The sequence below is a fragment of the Barbus barbus genome (genome assembly GCF_936440315.1).
Source record: "Barbus barbus genome assembly, chromosome: 6".
Lineage (NCBI taxonomy): Eukaryota > Metazoa > Chordata > Actinopteri > Cypriniformes > Cyprinidae > Barbus > Barbus barbus.
Genome location: NC_136734.1, coordinates 14309526 through 14330729, shown reverse-complemented (window position 1 = coordinate 14330729; position 21204 = coordinate 14309526). Strand labels below are relative to the sequence as shown.

The window sequence follows — 21204 nt, the reverse complement described above, 5'->3', positions numbered from 1 at the left end:
GATATCTACAAAAAGTCAAAGGCGTGTTAGTTACTGTTATTTGATGACGTGTTTTGATCGTCTGTGAGTTCGGTCACGCGCGCGCGTCTCACTCTGGACGTTCACAAAGACTTCAGCGGATAACGGGACAGGTTATCGGGTTTCTACTGGACAAAGCCCTCCTGGTGCCGGATGTTCTTTTTTATTATTATTTCTTGGCTTTTCGTTGTCTTCCTGAAATTTATTTTAAGACCCATGGAAGTTTGAGAAAAGATGATAACATGGATTTGATGAGAAAATGTGGCTGTGTGCTGGTTTTACTCAGCGTCTCCGCGTGCGCGTCAAAGCTTCTGGGCGGTAAGTTACTGCACTCGACTGTTTTAAAATACTAAACTATAGATATTATATTAGAAAGAAAAGGTTTCTAAGCTGAAAAAGATTTGAGATATTTTCATTTTTACTGTAGTGTCTCGTGTGCATTGACAACCTTCTAGGTAATAATATTTATAATATAGAAACAGTTCTCTGTGGAAATTTTAAAAGGTTTTGCAATAACTTTTTTTCTGTTTTTTTTTTGGAGGGGGGGGGGGGGGGGGGGTTCCCACTCACTTACCTAACCGACTCAATCGTTTCTTGTTTAATTAATTTTAAAGAGATGCTTGAATATAGGAAGTGACTTCTTTAGATCATGCTTTAATAGTGGCTGTTTTCTTTCTTCACCACTTGTAAACCCGATGTGTTGTCCATCCTCCCTGTGGTGCAGACATTTACGAGCCCAGAGGTATGTTCTGCCGCAGACTCTAATGGCTTTCTCTGAATGAAATGACAGCTCCATCTCATCCCATGTCTATATATTTATATGCCATCCATAGAGCGAAATGTAATTTTATTATTCATTTAATTTTATCTTTAAATATTTACACTTTCAGGAAAAAGGTACTTTGAACACCCTGGCCACGTTTTCAATCAACTGAACATCAAGTAGTGATCTGTTATTTGCTACACAACGTTATTAATGATCTTTGTGAAAGGAAAACGCTTTTTATAGCCTATTGGGAGTCCCTGGATTTGCGGATTGTCTGAAAAAAAACCCATGCTTTCTAAAAAAAATAATCAAATATATAGCCTACATGTGAATATGTGTACCTAAAGGGCTTAGTTTGTGCATGAAGAAATTTCGATTTTCCATTTTTCCATTTACAATTATAGCTGACATTTTGTACTGAGAGTAACTCAGAGTACAGAATCACTTTTCAGTGTTTCAAAATGTGGTTTGTTTTTCTTTATTGTAATTTTTTCTAACACAATCTATTGTAAGCTGAGTTTCAGAGTAATGTATTGTATGTACTTTCTGAGTACAAATGATCGGTGGAAAGGAACACATACATTCCATTGACTTTCCTAACATCTATAATGTCTTTCAAGGCCAGCAAATATGCAAGCGTGGCACTGAGAAGCCCTGCTATAAAATCGCCTATTTTCAAGACACTCGGCGTAAACTCAACTTTGAAGATGCGAGTCGAGCCTGCAGGAGTGACGGTGGAGACCTTCTCAGTATTGAGTCTAAGACTGAGCAGAGACTGGTAGAGACCTTCATCCATGAACTGAAAGCATCAGATGGAGACTTCTGGATTGGGCTCCGCAGGGATCAAGGCTATGAGGAGATAAACGGAGACTGTCCTTCTCAATACTACTGGCTGGATGGAAGCCGAGCAACCTTCAGGTGTGACGAGAGCCACATAGACACATGTCCTTTGTAGGTGGTTTAGCTCATTGTTTTGTGTGTGTGTGTGTGTGACAGGAACTGGCACTGGGATGAGCCTTCTTGTGGGTTTGAGGTGTGTGTAGTGATGTACCATCAGCCCTCTGCTCCTCCAGGTCAGGGTGGACCTTACATGTTCCAATGGAATGATGACAATTGTGAAACCAAAAACAACTTTATCTGCAAGTACACCAAAGGTTGGGAAGGCGTGTTTTATTCAGTTAATTTCTTGGTCACTTAAGATTACAAATGGAATAGCTCATTGATTTGAACAAACCCCCAACACTAAGAATTAAACTTCAGCATACCGTACCACATACCACACTGTTTATACAGACATGAATGACACATTCAAATAGTGCAGCATTGTTAAGAGAGACATGCTATTATTTTTGAAAGCAATTAGGCTTATGATTTCCATCTGGTTCACAATGGAAAAAAAGCATGAAAATCCCATTTGCTTACATTCCATACAAGACCAGAATCTGGAGAGCAGAATATTATATAGATTTGAGGGGTGATCATTTACCATTTACATTTTCTTCAGAAAATGTAGAAATTTATTTAAAAGTTAATATTTGTAGTATTATTTTCAGTGCTATTAGTTGCAATATTTGATTACAGCTTCAACATTAAGTGTTTAGTATATGATACCATGGTCTTCATGTGATGTTTCAGATAAACCTCCAGCACCCGTTCCTGCAGAAAATAGAACATTTGAAGGTAAGCTATAGGCATATTGTGCTTGAGAAAATTAATTAATTTAATTATATTAATACAGTACCTCTGCCTAATTAGTACAAATGATTTTGTTAAAACAATTTTTTTTTAAATAAGCATACCTATTGCAGTGGTTCACTGCAGTACCTCGGTTCAACCAGTAGGGGGCAACAACTGGTTGTAATAAAGTCCTGTGCACTCCAAGGACAATAAGTATAACTGCAACTATACAGTTTTAATAATTGTTCTAATTCTATGAGAATAGGGATGTCCACATTAGCTATAATGACAGCTATAATGGAATCATTTTCAGAATTTTTTTTTCCAGCTGTTGAGAATATATATATATATATATATATATATATATATACATATACATATACATATACATACAGTCGTGGCCAAAAATATCGGCACCCTTGGTAAATATGATCTGTGAAAATTAATCTGCATTGTTAATCCTTTTGATCTTTTATTTAAAAAATCACAAAAATCAAACCTTTCATTGGATAATAAGAATTTAAAATGGGGGGAAATATCCTTATGAAATAAATGTTTTTCTCTAATACACACTGGCCACAATTAACGGCACCCTTTTATTCAATACTTTCTCAAACCTCCATTTGCCAGTTTAACAGCTCTAAATTTTCTCCTATAATGCCTGGTGAGGTTAGAGAACACCTGACAAGAGATCAGAGACCATTACTTCATCCAGAATCTCTCCAGATCCTTCAGATTCACAGCTCCATGTTGGTGCTTCTTCTCTTCAGTTCACCTCACTCATTTTCTATAGGGTTCAGTTCAGAGGACTGGAATGGCCATAGCAGAAGCTTGGTTTTGTGCTCAGTGACCCATTTTTGTGTTGTTTTTGAGGTTTGTGTTTGGATTATTGCCTGGTTGTAAGATCCAAACATGGCCCATTATAAAATTTCTAACAGAGCCAGTCACTTATTGATTTTTTATCTGCTGGTATTTGATAGAATCCATGATGCCATGTGTCTAAACAAGATGTCCAGGACCTCCAGCAGAAATATAGGCCCACAACATCAAAAATACAGCAGTATATTTCATTGTACACATGAGGTACTTTTTATCCCTGTGTTCACCAAACCCATCTTGAGTGTTTGCTGCTAAAAAAATCTTCATCTGAGCATAGAAGCCAGTCCCATTTGAAGTTCCAATCGTGTCTAATAACTGAATATTCTGGAGTTTGTTTTTGGATGAGCTAGGAAAAAAATTTATTGAAACCCTCCCAAAAAGCATGTGGTGATGTAGGTGTTGTTTGACAATATTTTTTTTTTTTTTAAGGTTTTCTGACCCCGAGACTTAACTATTTTCTGCAATTCTCCAGCTGTGGTCCTTGGAGAGTCTTTAGTCACTCAAACTCTCCTTCTCACCGTGCATTAGGACGATATAGACACACGTCCTCTTCCAGGCAGTTTTATAACATTTTATGTCGATTGGAAATTCTTAATTATTGCCCTGATGGTGGAAATGGGAATTTTCACTGCTCTAGGTCTTTTCTTAAAGCCACTTCACTAATTTGTGAAGCTCGATTATCTTTTGCTGCACATCAGAAATATATTCTTTGGTTTTTCTCATTGTGATGGATGATTAAGGGAATTTGTACGTTGTTTTCCCTCCTATTTATATTTCTGTGAAACAGGAAGCCATGGCTGGATAATTTCGTGTTCATAATCACCCTGAAGTGCTCAAAATTGTGAATATGAATGGGAATATACTTCAGAGATATTTTTCTCATAAGAATTTCTAGGGGTGCCAATAATTGTGTCCAACGTGTATTTGAGAAAAACATTTATTTCATAATGATATTTCCCCCATTTTAAGTTCTTTATCTAATGAAAGGTTAAATTTTTGTGAATTGTTTTAATAAAGGATCAAAAGGATTAACAATGCAGATTAATTTTCACAGCCTTCTTTGATCATATTTATCAAGGGTGCAGATATTTTTGGCCATGACTGTATATATATATATATATATCAGATTCTTCCTGATTTCGAGCAGACTACATTACTGCAACAAGTGCTTATGCAACCCGAATTCCGGAACTGTTGGGACATTTTTTAAACTTGAATAAAATGAAAACAAAAAGACTTTCAAATCACATGAGCCAATATTTTATTCACAATAGAACATAGAGAACATAACAAATGTTTAAACGGATAAATTTTACACTTTTATCCACTAAATGAGCTCATATCAAATATAATGCCTGCTGCAGGTCTCAAAAAAGTTGGCATGGGGGCAACAAAGGGCTGAAAAAGCAAGAAAATTTGAAAATATTCAGCTGGGAGAACATCTAGCAACTATTTAAGTTAACTGACATCAGGTCTGTAACATGATTAGCTATAAAAGGGATGTCTTAGAGAGGCAGAGTCTCTCAGAAGTAAAGATGGGCAGAGGCTCTCCAATCTGTGAAAGAGTGCGGAAAAAGATTGTGGAATACTTTAAAAACAACGTTCCTAAAACATCAAATTGCAAAGGCTTTGCAAATCTCATCATCTACAGTGCATAACATCATCAAAAGATTCAGAGAAACTGGAGAAATCTCTGTGTGTAAGGGACAAGGCCGAAGACCTTTGTTGGATGCCCGTGGTCTTCGGGCTCTCAGACGACACTGCATCACTCATCGGCATAATTCTGTTATTGACATTACTAAATGGGCCCAGGAATATTTCCAGAAACCACTGTCGGTGAACACAATCCGCCGTGCCATCTGCAGATGACAACTAAAGCTCTATCATGCAAAAAGGAAGCCATATGTGAACATGGTCCAGAAGCGCCGTCGTGTCCTGTAGGCCAAGGCTCATTTAAAATGGTCTCTTTCAAAGAGGAAAAGTGTTCTTTGGTCAGATGAATCCAAATTTCACATTCTTGTTGGAAATCATGGACACCCTGTCCTCCAGGCTATAGAGGAGGGAGACCTTCCAGTGTGTTATCAGTGTTCCGTTCAAAAGCAAGCATCTCTGATGGTATGGGGGTGCATAAGTGCATACGGTATGGGCAGCTTGCATGTTTTGGAAGGCACTATGAATGCTGAAAGGTATATAAAGGTTTTAGAGCAACATATGCTCCCCTCCAGATGACGTCTATTTCAGGGAAGGTCTTGTGTATTTCAGTAGGACAATGCTAAACCACATACTGCAGCTATTACAACAGCATTGCTTCATAGTAGAAGAGTCCGGATGTTGAATTGGCTAGCCTGCAGTCCAGATCTTTCACCTATAGAGAACATTTGGTGCATAATTAAACAAAAAATACATCAAAGATGACCACAAACTCTTCAGCAGCTGAAAACCTATATCAGGCAAGAATGGGACCATATTCCAACACCAAAACTCCAGAAACTCGTAATCTCAATTCCCAGATGTCTTCAAACTGTTTTGAAAAGAAGAGGAGATGCTACACCATGGTAAACATGCCCCCGTCTCAACTATTTTAAGACCTGTAGCAGGCATCAAATTTGAAATGAGCTCATTTTGTGCATAAAATTTTAAAATTTCACAGTTTAAATATTTGTTATGTAATCTATGTTCTATTGTGAATAAAATACTGGCTCATGTGATTTGAAATTCTTTTATTATTATAATTTATATATTAATGGGATAGTTCACCCAAAAATTAAAATTTTCATTATTTACTCACCCTTTCGTCATTCCAAATATGTAATAAAACAGAAGTACCAGAGGTACGTATCAGTGTAGATGGAAGGACCTTCAAATATTGTTTTGAACAAAGGAGACCCTTTTGAGTCAAGAAGGTTGAGGACCACTGGCCTAATGGTTGGATGGATACATTTTATTGTGCCATTTTGTGTGAATATGGGAAAGTCTGCATTTATTGGTTTATTTATATGTGTTTGTTTGTTTTATATTTTTTTCTGTTTGTTATGCTGCTATATTGATGTCTTACATTAGATACTACCATAAAACCTATATCACATACATTACAGGTGCTCTTCCGACACCCAGAATACTCCAAAACCCCTCTGTCACAGAGAAGGATGATGGCATGAGGGTGGTCGTTTCTGAACCTCCAGGTGAGTCTTGTTCTCACAGACAGGGTTGAAGACTGTCATGGCATGAATACCTGTTATCACAATACAATGGGTTCAAAAATTAGAAAGAATTAAAACAAAGAATTATGATGCAAATTAAACACAAATATTTCAGCTTCTGCACTATTTCTACGTCACTAATGAAGTAAAACTTGAAGTAAAACACTAATGAAGTAAAACACGATCAGATGTCCCTGCTTCCACTGAAGCACAAGGTGCTCTTTGGATCATCTTGAATCATGATGCAAGTTTTCATTCAAATGATTATGCTGATGGTATAATTTGCAATAAGATCTATTGAAAAAGAAATAGACATATTGTGGTCTTAGAAGTTTGGAACCCACTGTACATTGAAAAAAAATGGTGTGGAACAATGAATGAAACATTAAATATTTAAGTAGAAGTAGTATATAAATTGTATTACAGTGATTGTAAAATGTACTCCAATAAGCTTATTGGAGTTTTATTTACAACTTTGTTTACGATATACTGTGTGTTGACTTAAAACTTAACTGAATACCTGGTGTATTTTAAAGTAAAAAAAAAACCTTTCCAGTTAGGACACATTAAATTGATTAAATGTTTTCTAGATATTTATAGTGATACAAAAGATTTATATTAAAATTAACTGAACTTTCTATTCAGCAAAGAATCCTGAAAAACATCCTGTTTCCTCAAACAAATATTAAGCAGCACAACTGTTTGATAATAATGAGATTTTTTTTTGTTAGCATGTTAGCATGAGTTCTGAAGGTTGGAATAATGGCTGCTGAAAATATATTACAATAGAAACAATCATTTTATATTATAAAAATTCCACAATATTACTAGATACTTTAAAAAATATTTAAAAAATCTTACCAACCCCAAACTTTGAAAAGAAGTGTAAATAAAGACTTTATTGATCACACTAACCAATGCCCTGTTGCATGTCTTTCAGACAACGTTCTTAATATTGCTTACATTGTGCTGCCAACCATCCCACTTCTGCTGCTGTTGATTGTGGCGACAAGTGTTTTCTGCTTTAAGCTGTTCACAAAGAGGTGCGTTGTTTGACTGCTCTATTTCTGTTCAGAAGCATTTTAAATATGATAAATTTGATGGCATACAACATCATTTATGCATGCAGGAAGAAACAACAGACTGAGACCCCTCCAAAGGAGCCAGGTTACTGGGCCGCTGGAGAAAGATGCAACAGCCCGAGCCCTGACGTCTATAACGTCATCCGAAGGCAGCATGAATCAGATCTGGCCGGCACGCGGCCTGACATCAAGAACACTTCCTTCCTGGGTTCTTCTCCAGACACTCCACCTGGAGATTACGACAATTTGGCAGGCCGGGACACTGAAAGTGGTTTTGTGACACTGGCCAGCACTGAGAGCGGCTTTGTGACCAACGATTTGTATGACACGTTGCAAGGCCGTGGAAGTGGGAGATATTACAGAGACCAGGGATGGATGGATGAATTATATGGCTACTGATATGTGAACATTAGCATTTAACTGCATATTCTCCCGTCAAAATGATAATAGCTGTTGATGTCTTACCCGAGTATTTCCTTGGTGCCAGATATCCAATATTATCTATATTTCAGTATAGGTTATCCAATCAGTATGACGCTAGAGCGCAAAAGAGGCCTGGATGTATGTACACTCTTTTTTTTTTTTTACTTACAAAATGTATTGAATGAATGAGAGTGTGTTATTTTAGTGTCATTCATAAACCATTAGTTTGTGTTTTTGTTAAAGTTTTGAACCCGATTTGTATTTATATTTTCCATTTTGTTTTATTTTGTATTTAAAGTTTTAGCATTTTTTATTATTATTAGTTAGGGTTTTTTTCAATATAGTTTAAGTTTTAGTTTATAGTTTTAGCTTATTTATAGTATTTTAGTACTTGAAACAAAAATGATAATTGTTGCTTTGGCTGAGTTTTTTATATATATATATATATATATATATAGTTTCAGTTAGTGATTACTTTAAAGTAAGTAGGCTACATTTTTATGGTTTTAATTTTATTTTCAAAATATAATAACCCTGATTAGAGAAACTAATACCCAGATTTCTGCAGATCTACCATTAATTTACTCTCAGTCAGACTTTCAGTGCAACAACATCTGAAGTTTATGGGTCCCATATGATTATCAGATGTAGTTTATTTTTTTGTTTGTTTTTTTGTTTTCATAGGCTCCTATGACACATAAAATATCTATAACAGTAATACTTAGGAGTTTTTAATGCATCTTAAAGCCAAATTCTGGAGGATGAACACTCAAAGTTAGTACAATGCTACAAACAAGCTGCTCAACAAATCAAAATGAGATGCTCGGATATGAGATCAGGGCTTGTTTGGCCTCACTGGTTGGTTTGCATGACCCTGTTATGCTGCTTTTACTGGATGTGCTGTATGGGGCTCAGTAATTACACTGTGACAATCTCTTGCAGACTGTGTTTTCCTATGACATAATGAATGATCAAACATCCTTCAAGTTTCTTATATGCAAATATCGGAATGTGAATGCGGTGATGTGAAGCCTTAATAAACAAAAACAGATGAATGAAGTTGAAGCTAAATATTTTTACTTCCATATTTCGGCATCATTATCTATATTTATGTACGTGTGGTAAAAACAGCAGTAAGCGTTTTTAACAGCAGGGGTCGCTCTCTGACAGCATGCTCAGAGCACTGGGAGCGTAGATGTGCAGATCTACAGATGTTTAAATAGCCTAAATGTACAAATATATGTTAATAAAACACAAAATTATATGCATTTTTTTTTCTATAATATGGTCAATCCAAATAGCAATATTTAATGTTTAATCATAGTAGTTATTCTAAAATATTGCAAAGCCATTTTGTATGCATAATAGACAATATTATCTTTATTTACATATGCATCGACTAGTGAACGTTTTGGACACTAAAGTCACAAAATATAAAACAACAATAGTGGATAGTTATAACAACATGCATTATTATTATGATCTTTTTAGGGTTCCTTTCTCCACACTGCGGTGTTAAATAAACACACTAAAAAAACAAACAAATAAATAAATAAATTCAAAATATGAAGCAATGCAATTATGTCAGCCCCATTTCAAACACACAGAGAAAGAGCTCTCGCTATCTATGCCTGATTTCTTTCTTTCTTGCAGTTTTTTAACGCATTGAGCAAAATCAGTCGTCTATGAAAAATGCCCGCAGCACAAATGCATAAAAATCCCTACTTATATTAATTTGTGGTATGGTGTCGCGTGCGGGATCTTTTCAGTGATCCTAAAAAATGAAATGCATTGGGTTTTCGAAGGTCAGATGTAAGCAACGGGGTTAAAAGTGTTTAGAGATTGCAATAGCCGCAGATTGACGTACGCAGTGGATAAGGTTGTCTTGGTGACATGCTGGTCGCGGACGTTGAAGCCGCTTTGTGAGATCCGCCCCTTTATAAAATCCCTTCAGCACTGACGTCAATGCATGTCGAGCGCCAGAACATCATTCCTCGTGCCGAGCATCAGAGCGGAATGCGCTCTCATTTCAGTCATGTAGAGCCCTTATCTGGAAACGAAGACATGTGCAGGAGCCCTTGGCACCCATATGCCCCATTTGCATTTTAGCTTTGGCATTAGAAACAAAATCATACCTGCCACTTGAATTGCTTTGTATGAGCAGGTGAAGGTGGCCAAATCATCCACACACCTCTTTATCCAGTAGTTCACTAGAAAACTATGGTCATGGCCGCCCAGGACCAAAAGCCGTCGCAGCGGGCTCCGGTTCGTGTGGGATTTTATGATATTGAGCGCACGCTGGGAAAAGGCAATTTTGCAGTTGTGAAGCTGGCGAGACATCGTATCACGAAATCTGAGGTGAGTAACACACACACACAGCTCACACACTAGTGTTTTCAGTGCACATGCGTTTGTGCAATCCAAATAAAAACTTACATTTTCACTTTTATCATTTGAAGGAGAATATCTATAGAAAATGTTAAGCCTAAATATTTGGAAGTTGTATTTGAGTCTGTGACAAATGTGATCTGCGAGAAGAAAAATGGAAACATCTTTAAAATGCATTTGCTAAGTTCTGAAATTGTAATGTGATGTTTGTATCCACGGTTATTTCATACATTTTTGAAAAGCGTTTATACAGTTTTGCACAAAGAAAAAATGTAATGACTTTTATTATGTCACGTGGTGTATAAAAATAATAAAATAAAATATAAAACAAAAAAAATCTCAGTGTGCAAGTAATTGTTTAGTTCATATATAATATGTTATATAGTATGTTATACATTATACATATATAATGATTTTTTATTATTATTTTATAATTTCTTGGGGTTACTCCATTTGACTTGGACAAAATGTGGCTTGCAATAAAAAAGTCAAAATACTGTATGTGAAATGTGAAAGAAAAAAAACGCTCTAAAGGGGGTCCCCTGATTTTTGTCACATGACATTATGGATTCCTTCATTTTGGTGTCACAATACTGACTTGCCATACAGAAATTTGATTATTAAAAATATTAATATTTTAAAATTTAATTTCTTCACTATACCAAACTACTTATTATTAATATTACTACATTATACATATAGTAATATTATTATACTTAGACGTTGAATCATTTTAATGAGACTTTTTAAATGTAACATTTAAGCATTTTTAATACTTATATTTTAATTTAAAAATCAAAAAGGAACATGTTCTTCACAGAAAATGTGTTTTCAAGTTTTATATGAATTGCTTTTTTAAATATATTTTTGAATAGCTTAATAGAACAAAAAAACAACACTGACCTTTGATATCTAGGACACAGTGGCAAATTATAAGTGGAAGCATTTTTGCATGTTCAGATTGTTGTTTATCTAGATGAAGTACTTAAATTGTGCATTGCGTAATGTGTATTTTATTTAAATAACAGGCACTAGCTGGATCTGCCCTTTGTTTCTCTGTCATCAGTTTGGATTTGTATTACATTGTTGTTGTGCTATGAAAAAGGCCAGTTTACTCTCTGAACTTGAGTTGTGGAGTGACTAAGAGCTGCGGTCAAGATCAGTTCAGATAAAACCAGAAAAGTTATGCAGCTTCCCACCATTTCTCACTTAGAAGCAAAAGTGGAACAGCTGTGTATCCAGTTGCAGTTGCATCATTTTAAAAGGTGCGGTAAAGTAAGACGTGAGAAAGGAAGCAGTTTTTTTTTACTGTATTACAACTATAAAGTCATATAAAAAAATGGCATATGCCAAAGTGGTCTTTTGATTTTTAGAAAGGTAAATTAATACTGTTACATCGTATTGTTGTTTATTATTGCACTGCAGCTCAGTGGATACACAAAATTCCTTTATTTTTCTGTTAACTGTAAATAATTTTTGCTGAATTGCAGGTGGCTATTAAGATCATAGACAAGACCCAACTAGATGCAGTGAACCTGGAGAAGATCTACAGGGAAGTGGAAATCATGAAGTTGCTGGACCATCCTCATATCATCAAGCTTTACCAGGTACTGCATAATCATTAATGTGCGTATTGTGTGTATTTATAATAAATTTAGGACAATCCACCAGCTGCCCATGCAAGCAATTTGATTTGTCACCTGTATTAGCATTTATCCTACGAGACTACTGTTGAATCCAGGAGTTTCGTCTGGGTGCTTTATAGGGTTAGTCTTGTTATGTTATGTAAGATTTTTAGGTCACTCTGAGCCTGGATGCTGAACGTATCAACAGCTGCCTGTGCTGTTACACAACACAAATACAGCATCAGCAGCAGTCCGGTTATGATTTCTGTGCTCATATTGTGATCTGTCTGTCTGATCTGGTATTAGACGTTATACACAGAGCTTTCAAAAAACTACCCACTGTTCCTTTGGCAAGTCAACTGGGGGAAATAATGTTGTATTTAAAATTATTACTAAATATTTTTAAAATAATAATGATAAATATAAATTAACAGTAACATCATAATACATATTATTATTATTATTATTATTATTATCACTGGTTCACTTGTTTGAAAAAAAATAAGGGGAAAAAACAATAATAATCAATAAATATTAATACAATTATTTAATTTACAAAATTAATATATTTTTATTATTATATTTATAGTATTAATTGTTATTGTATTGTGTTGTATTGTAAGTGTAAAGTCTCAAATTTTAATAGTATGAGGTAGTAACATACATTTTTGAATCATTGCTACATTGATGTATCACAGTATTATAATATGGTACTCCAGTGTACTTCAGAGTGGTAATACCATGGTACATGCCCAAAAGACAAGGTTATGCTATGATACGTTTGTTAGCGTGCTCAGAGAGGACAGCAGCGTAGAGAAAATAGCATAGTGAAATATTACACCTATGCATCTAAAATAATATCTATAACATATTATTGACTAAGTGTGAATCACTTGTCATCTTCTAGTTTGCCTCACACAAAAAAAATAATGTAGCATTGTTTTCTCACTTGAAGCCAAGTGTGAAAAGTTGTGACAGGTGAAAATGCTGTCATTCTCTTGTGCTCTTGTGATTTTTGTGATTTGTGGTATTAATTGCATTGCCATAACCATCCCATAATCATGCAATGAATAATAATTACGTTCCCTCTCTTTCAATAGGTCATGGAGACCAAAAACATGCTCTATCTAGTCACAGAATATGCCAGGAATGGAGAGATATTTGGTGAGTGCATCGCCGTTTCCATACATCTGCAAACAAAAGTTCATTTCACCATATACTCACCCCATGCTGTGCATGCATGCCTGCATTGGATTGAGATCATTTCTGCATATTTCATCCATCTATACACGGATTCACTCACTTAAAGCCTAATGGATGAGCTGAGCACATGCTATTTTTTGTGCTGTGATGATTAGCGGTGTCACCTGTAATGGAAAAAGGCCCTGGTGATTTAGATGAGAGCTACGTGACCAAAGAAAGAATCATCTCACCCATAACAGCCCCATGCAGTAATGCTACCGTCATACTTAAATGACAGTGAATGAGATTTATAGCCTCATTAAGGGGCAAAAGGTTGCCTTTGACAAAGCAAGTGAAAGAATATGATATGACAGCTGCTGCCAAAAAAGAGCAATGAGATAATAATTTACAGAGACATCCTTGTGATTTTGCCAGTACGTCTTCAGTTATTGTCTTGTATTTGATATGTAATTAACCATATAACTGTGCATATTCAGGATAGCAGAGTAAGTACAGTAGGCCTGCCAGTTTTTGAAGTCCCCTTTCAGTCACTAATTTGATCCCTTAATTTAAAACTCATATTTGGTAATCAAAATGACATATCTAAACATTTTTTTTCTTCATGTCCTAACATGGCTTGAAATTAATTGTTTTACCTCATTTACAACAGCTCCACTTTCACTCAGTTAACTGAAAGGACCCACTTTAAATTTACTGTGTACTTACATTTAAATTAAATCAGTTGACTTAATCACTTGATCATTTGGTACAATCATTTGATGTACTTTTTGTGTATATACATGTTTTTGCATTGTAAATATATTATATATATATATATATATATATATATATATATATACTATAAAATTAAAAGACATTTCTTTTAAATGTATTGTGCATTTACCTTTCCTTAACCTTAACTAGGTTATATCCCACCTAAGTAGCAGCAAAATTGTTTTGCCATTCAACATGAACACAAAATTATACCTAACAATAATTTTTGGACTTAAGTACGTAGTTAAAAACACCGGTAAAAGGACCAATTAATAGTGAATATGTGTTCTCTAATCACCTAATATAAAGTGTCCGTATGTAGAAACGCTAATGATATGAAAAGCCCCACCTCGTCTGTGATTGGTTACAAATGTCTTTGGTATACTGCTGTTTTAAGAAGAAAAATCTCAGAAATGATTGGACGATTCTGATGATTCTGAAGATTTTGATTTGTCTTTTAAGCATATTGAAAAGAGCAGACAGACATGATTTTGACTTTCACTGCAAGTATAGGGAAACTGTTTCCAATATCTAGTGTTGGTGACATTAAAGGATGTGCATCCAGTCAAACATGATCAGGATCTCATGATCTCATTCCTTAAAAAGACATGCAAAAGTAAAAGAAAATACCATCCAGACTACAGTGCATTGAAGATAAACATGGTTTGTGTTTGTGCTGAGCACAGTGAATTCTGTGTGGTGAATTATTGGCTTAGAGAGCACGAAACTATAATAATAAAAAAAATCAATTTTGTGCAATAAACTGTTTTGGTACTGTATTTGGTACTATTGCCTCTTGAAAAAAAAACACTGTTGAGTACCACTGTTGTATCCTGCTTTGCACTGAGCTTCCAAAAGTAAATTGACTGACTGCCACAAGATATTTTACATACAACCCCAATTCCAGAAAAGTTTGGACATTTTGTGAAATGCCATAAAATCAAGAATGTTATTTGTTTATTCTCTTTCACATTTATTTAACTGACTAAAGTACAAAGAATTTTCCAATGTTTTCACTGGCCAACTTAATTTTATTTTGTAAATATAAACAAATTTTGATTTTGATGGCTACAACACATTCCAACAAAGTTGGGACAGAGGCATGTTTAACACTGTGTGAATTCACCTTTCCTTTTAATTACACATTTTAATCATCTGGGAATTATGGATGCTAATTTTTAAAGTTTTGCCCAGTCTTGCTTGATACAAGACTTCAGCTGCTCAACAGTCCATAATCATTGTTGTCTGATTCTGCTTTTCATGATGGGCCTTATATTTTCAATAGGAGACAGATCTGCTCACATCCAGTCACATCCACGTGTCTACGGAACCACGCTGTTGTAGCACATACCGAATGAGACCTGGTATTGTCTTTATCTAATAACCATGGACTTCCCATGAAAGATATCATCTTGATGGCAGTATACAGTATGTCTCTGTATAATCCCAATATATGCCTCCAGGTCAATAGTACCTTCGCACATATCCCAGTCACCCATGCTGTTTGCACTGATGCACCCCTATACCTAGACGTTTGCTTTTACATCTTTTACTGATAAAAGTCTGTAAGGTCTCTTTGATCTTTGGGACTGAGAGCTCAACATCCTTTTTACCCAGAACCAGGTTGAAATGTGGACTCTTCTGACCACAGCACACATTTTCAGTCTTTTTGACTTTCTGAGATGAGCTCTGGTCCAAAGAACCCCGCGTCATCACTGCATAGAATTGATGTATAGCCTTCTCCTAGAGTAACAGAGATTCAAGTTGCATTTATTAATGCAGCGGCAGACTGTGTTAAGTGACAGCGATTTTCCGAAGTACTCCTGAGCCCATGTGGTTATATTTAACAGCATGACGGTTTCTTATGCAATGCCATCTGAAGGCTCAAAGGTCAAGCATATTCAAATGAGGTTTCCTGCCTTGCCCTACATGTACTGTGATTTCTCTGGATTCCCTGAATCTTTTCACAATATTATGCATGGCAGTTGGTGAAATACCTCAATTCTTTGTGATTTTGCATTGAGAAATTAGATTTTTGACTTGTTTGACACTTCTGTCATGAAATTTGAAAGTTATAAGCCATGATCTAGCTTTTCTTGCAAAGAATGAGATGCTCCTTTTATACCCAAACATGATACCCTCACCTATTACCAATTCACCTGCTTACTGTGAACTGTTTCAAAACAGTTTAATTCGGATATTCTATAACCTTTTCACTTTTATTTTGCCTCTGTCCCTACTTTTTTGGAGTGTGTTGCAGCCAACAAAATTAAAATTTGTTTTTTATTTACAAAATACATTTAAGTTGGTCAGTGAAAACTTTGGCAACCTTTTCTTTGTACTTTTGTCAATTAAATAAAAGTTAAAGGTGCTGTATGTAGAATTGCAGTCCAAATTCAAAATATTGGAGAGGGTTTTTTTCATCCAACTCCTCCCACCTTACATATACCTAAACCTACGCGTCTCCACCCCCTGATCCCTAAACCCATCCATCCCCACCCCTAAACCTACCATCTCCACCCCCTAGATGTGGATCCAACCCTGCCCCCTGGATCTTTGTTTTTCCGCCAACTGGCAACCCAGGATGCCGAAATACAATTGAGTAAACTGGCAGTGGGCAGGTTACACAGACTAAAACAGAGACAGACATTCCGTCCCGGAACGCACATTTTCAAAGGAGAATAACTGACTGTAGTATTGTTTTTCAGATAAACAATTTTGTTAACTTAGCTTGTTTCTTAAATATCTGCAAACATATTATGGTATTTTTATGCTTTAGTAGAGTCAAAAACTTACATACAGCACCTTTAAAGAGAATTAACAAATCACAGATTCTTGATTTTATTACGTTTTACAAAACGTCCCAACTTTTCTGGAATTGGGGTTGTAAAATGCTGAGGCCATGTGACAAATACTAAGATCATGTGACAACAACAGTGTGACTTACTACTATTTAAATACATGTACTTGACTGCGCTGACTTTAACTGATCGGCAAGATTTGTTGAAAATGAAGACATGAAGTTGGACACTTTCTACTTTCACATATTGACGCTTGCACTGTGTTGCATATACTTTATCACAGATGAACTGGATTAGATGCAATATTTGCCAAATACACAGATGTTACAGGCATTTTCATGAAGCAACAGAAACTTTTCAGTAAGTTGTTCATGTACTGCTTAATGTAGATATTTAGCACTTTGCTTAATAGGACTTAATCAGCATCTTAAGTTTTATTTATTAAGCATAAATGTTGAAGTTAAGCATTTTGGTCTCCATAATAGTTGTACTATAAGTTGATCTGAATGCTAAATATCTAGTCACTCATTTTTTGACAATGACAAAGTGAAATTTAGAACTGCTGTCCAATTCTTAATACAAGATTGGTTCCACTCAGATAATTGTTTCATACAATTACAATCATGTTATTTTTCTCCACATGGAGTATCTTGCAATTGATCTTTTTATATCTGCTGCTGTTGAGGATTTGTACTAAGAGGAGGCCAAGTTGCTCTTTATCATAGTTCTCTTTACATAAAATTCTACAGAAGTGTAGCGATAAGCTGATTCATCCAATAAAGTGATTGTCATTTTTTATTTGAACTTTTGTCAGTATCCTATTTACTTGAATATCTATATTTTCACATCTCTAAAGCTTTTTAATGGTACATTTGCATATTTCTCTCCATTCTGGATGTTCGTACATATTTTACGAGGTGGCTAATTCGTACGACCTCACTCGCACAAATTCATACGATTTTTGCTAAATCGTACGTATGTTACGAGTTGCCAATTCGTATGAATTTGTACTAATGACCTACACCTAACGCCGCCCCTAAACCTACCCGCCATTGGGGTTTAGACAAATTGTACAAAATCGTACGAGTGAGGTTGTACAAATTCGTACAAATTACTAGTAAAATACTTACGAATGGGTCGTTAGATAGCGTTGGATGTTCAGTTTCCTTATGCTACCTGCTTGGTGCAGATGACGTGTTGTTATATAGTCAGTCCATAGGGATGTGAAGCCATCTGTCAACTCAATATCATACCATCCCATTCACACTGCACACTGCCTCGCATTCACATTCACAGTGCAGCCTTTGAAGTTTCCTACGTGTCCCTAACACATGGGCCATATGACACACACATGCGTACACAAGCAACTGGCATCTCCATGCCCTTGTCAACTGATTAACTCAGAGGACTGCTGTTTTATCAGCGCTCGGCTCACATCTGAAGTAGGCATGGCTGACAGTCAGGTCCTGTTTTGAATGTGTGGTCGGCTGTGGATGACAGGTTGGCCTTTCGTTTTTGGAGAGAATGAATATATGCTGCTTGCTTCTGGTTGTTTTTGTTGGATTTGAAATTCATGAAAAGCTGGTAGTTGCATATTTACATCAGTCTGACATGGCAAAAGGTATTAAGCAAACACCTGCTATGTATGAAAGAGGACATGAGAAAATATTGTGATATTAAAAGAGTCTTATCTTCAGGAATTAAATTTCCCTTTATCTTTTGAGATAAAAGAGCTCAATTTACTTTATGAAAACATACTGTAACTTTCGAAGACATCTAAAACAAACAATATTCAAAACTAGTTGTGTTAATTGAAATAAAGCTGCAATTAAATAATACACAAATATTATATGGAAAAAAGGAAAGTTAGAAAAGTTGATTTGGCAGCTAACTGAAATTAGTGCAAGTACTAAATTTATTAAAACTAAAACTGAAATAAAAATGAATTCAGGCTAAATAGAAACATTTAGAAAAAATAATAAAAATGACAAAAGCACATGAAATGATTTTAAACTAAAATTAAATTAAAATAAAATAAAAATAGTCTGGTTTTATTAATTCATTAAAAAATATTAAAAATGCAATTTAATACATTAACTTGAATAGTCTTCTGTGATTAGCATATTTTTTTCATAAAATCGAATAAAACTAAAAATTAATATTTCAGCAACTGTCACAGTTTCCACAAAAACATTAGGCAGCATAACTGTATTCAGCATTGATAATGAGATATATTTCAAATCTGCATATTAGAATGATTTCTGAGGGATCATAGGTGACGCTTAAAACTGTAGTAATGACAGACTTTTGCAGCACAGGAGTAAATTACATTTAAAAAATAGAAAACAGTTATTTTAAATAGTGAAAATATTTGACAATATTACAGTTTTACTAAATTTTTTATCAAATAAATTTGATAAAAGAGTATAAGAGACTTTCATTCAAACACATTAACAAATCTTACCAACCCTAAACTTTTTAACAGTACTGTATGCCTACAAACTTGTAAAATTTAAACTTTTCCTTAAAATGGAAAAAATAAATAAATAAACCATATGTTCAACAGATTTAGTTAGCTTTTTTATATTGACAACATTGTCCAACGTAGTATTTAATCAGGACGTCTATGAGCAGCACTGTTAAACATATGTTTCCCTGCTCATTGTCACAATCTGCATACCATTTTCATGAAAAATTCATGACTGTGACATGTTGCCTGGATGTGCAGATGACGACCCAATAACACCTGATCCCTGTCTGGCAACACAGACTACCTGGCCAGCCGCGGGCGGCTCAACGAGATGGATGCGAGGAGGAAGTTCTGGCAGATCCTCTCAGCGGTGGAGTACTGCCATGAACGCAATATTGTTCACAGAGACCTGAAGGCTGAAAACTTGTTACTGGATGCTCACATGAATATGAAGATAGCAGGTAAGAGGTGTGCCTTTCCTTCTTACAATCTGGGGACGCTGAGTGAAAACATGGTGCTGTGATAGACAGCTTATAAGAAGGTGTCAGTGACACCAAGAGGCTTTAAACATCTTAATGTCAAAATTCTCTCCTCTATCCCAATGTAATATGCAGAAAGAACAACTCCAAGCAAGTCATTTGTTGACTTCTATGAGGCTTGTAAGCTATGTGGCTCTGTCAAAACACTGCTCTGTTTGTTTGAGCAGTTTGTCAACTTATGGCTCAACCAATAGCGTGAGTTTGGGGCGAGACTATCTGTAATAAGCTGTTTAGTAGCGGTGGGGTGGGAGTGTTTGGGTAGGAAACAGATAGTGGCACAGAAATAGCACTTTTCAACTTTTACCTTGAATTTCAAGGGTGAACATTAGCAATGATTAAGCGAGTCCAGCTTGAGAATTTGAATTTTATTAATTAACATGAATATGGATTAATAAACACCATGACAAATGTATTTCTCATTGTCAGTCAATATTAGTCAATGCATTAACTGACATTAACTAATGGCCTCTTATTGTAAAGTCATTTTTTTGTTTTGTTTTATTGTCTGTATAGTTTTTATTAATGTTTATTTCAGTTTTAGTTTTACTAAATGAAAATGAGAAATGTTTTCTTGGCAAGTAGATGAAATCAAATAAGTTTAAAGTTTTTTTTAATATTTTATTTTATTATATTATTATATTTATTTTATTTCAGTGAACTTTTTTTACCCAAGTTTTAGTTTTAGTTATAAGAACCATGATAGCCTTGTGTCATGTTAATTAATTAGACTTTCAAATTTCAAATAGAATGTCAAATTTTCTGCTTTATCTAAGAATAAAAGGTGTCATTGCCCTTTCCTCTGTGGCTCTTGTACATTCCAGAAGGGAAATCAGACCTTTTTCTCACAGTAGCCAAAGTCTATCAGGGAATTGCATTTTTACTCAGTGACATCAGTTCATTTTAGCAGCACAGTTCATTTCTCAGACACAGACGTACACAGAACTCATGCAGTTCATGCAGCACACTGTTCACGTAACCGTTTGTACGCTGCAAGCCAATGGTGAACTTGCCTTGGGAAATATATCTATTATGTTACATAATAGTTTTGTGTATCTGAGTAAATGTGATGTATACTAGTGAAAGATAAACAGTATATCGACCAAATGATTAAATTGCCAATAGTTAGCCACTGAATTATATTTATCACCCATTAACCATGAATGCCTGACCAACTCTCAAAAGTGTCACCTCTAAAACCTGCTGACAGACTTGAGATGTCCAAAGAAAAATTTACAGACATTACAGGCATTTACAGTTTACCAGTATGAATTTATATTTACATACATTATTGGTATTGCATCTGCAATAAGCCACCATGCTATGGATGTCATCGTCTGTTAAAAAATGAAAAAGACGTACTGTTTGACACCATTATCAGAT

The 21204-nt window shown here is 35.2% G+C and overlaps 2 protein-coding genes across 4 annotated transcripts in view; both read left to right on the top strand.

The window, feature by feature from the left end:
* The first annotated feature begins 228 nt into the window (after positions 1–228).
* On the top strand, positions 229–8297 carry LOC306871187 (layilin-like). Of its 2 annotated transcripts, none has more exons than XM_079418959.1 (8): positions 229–336; positions 743–760; positions 1405–1702; positions 1781–1938; positions 2420–2464; positions 6436–6522; positions 7481–7583; positions 7670–8297. In XM_079418959.1, exons 1-8 carry the CDS (start codon positions 261–263, stop codon positions 8019–8021), a joined length of 1137 nt encoding a protein of 378 aa, XP_079275085.1. In that variant the 5' UTR covers positions 229–260; the 3' UTR covers positions 8022–8297. The 2 variants fall into 2 exon arrangements, with proteins under 2 accessions (XP_079275085.1, XP_079275084.1); XM_079418958.1 differs by having other exon boundaries at positions 261–336; positions 743–859.
* A 1703-nt stretch (positions 8298–10000) lies between these two features.
* The window catches only part of LOC306871186 (serine/threonine-protein kinase SIK2-like), a 31993-nt gene continuing 20789 nt past the window's right edge, over positions 10001–21204 (top strand). The window contains exons 1-4 of one of the 2 annotated variants that reach the window (XM_079418957.1): positions 10001–10403; positions 11924–12040; positions 13159–13222; positions 19544–19746. In XM_079418957.1, the coding sequence (XP_079275083.1) occupies positions 19617–19746 (130 nt within the window). In that variant the 5' untranslated portion in view covers positions 10001–10403; positions 11924–12040; positions 13159–13222; positions 19544–19616. The remainder of the gene's footprint in view (positions 10404–11923; positions 12041–13158; positions 13223–19543; positions 19747–21204) is intronic. The other variant, XM_079418956.1, reaches the window with a different exon arrangement.

Bases quoted from the DNA above. Each gene is read 5' to 3' on its own strand.
- LOC306871187 (XM_079418959.1), top strand. From the start codon at position 261: ATGGATTTGATGAGAAAATGTGGCTGTGTGCTGGTTTTACTCAGCGTC. The intron at 1,703-1,780 runs GTGTGACGAGAG...TGTGTGTGACAG, and splicing joins GGAAGCCGAGCAACCTTCAG to GAACTGGCACTGGGATGAGC. The intron at 1,939-2,419 runs GTTGGGAAGGCG...GTGATGTTTCAG, and splicing joins TATCTGCAAGTACACCAAAG to ATAAACCTCCAGCACCCGTT.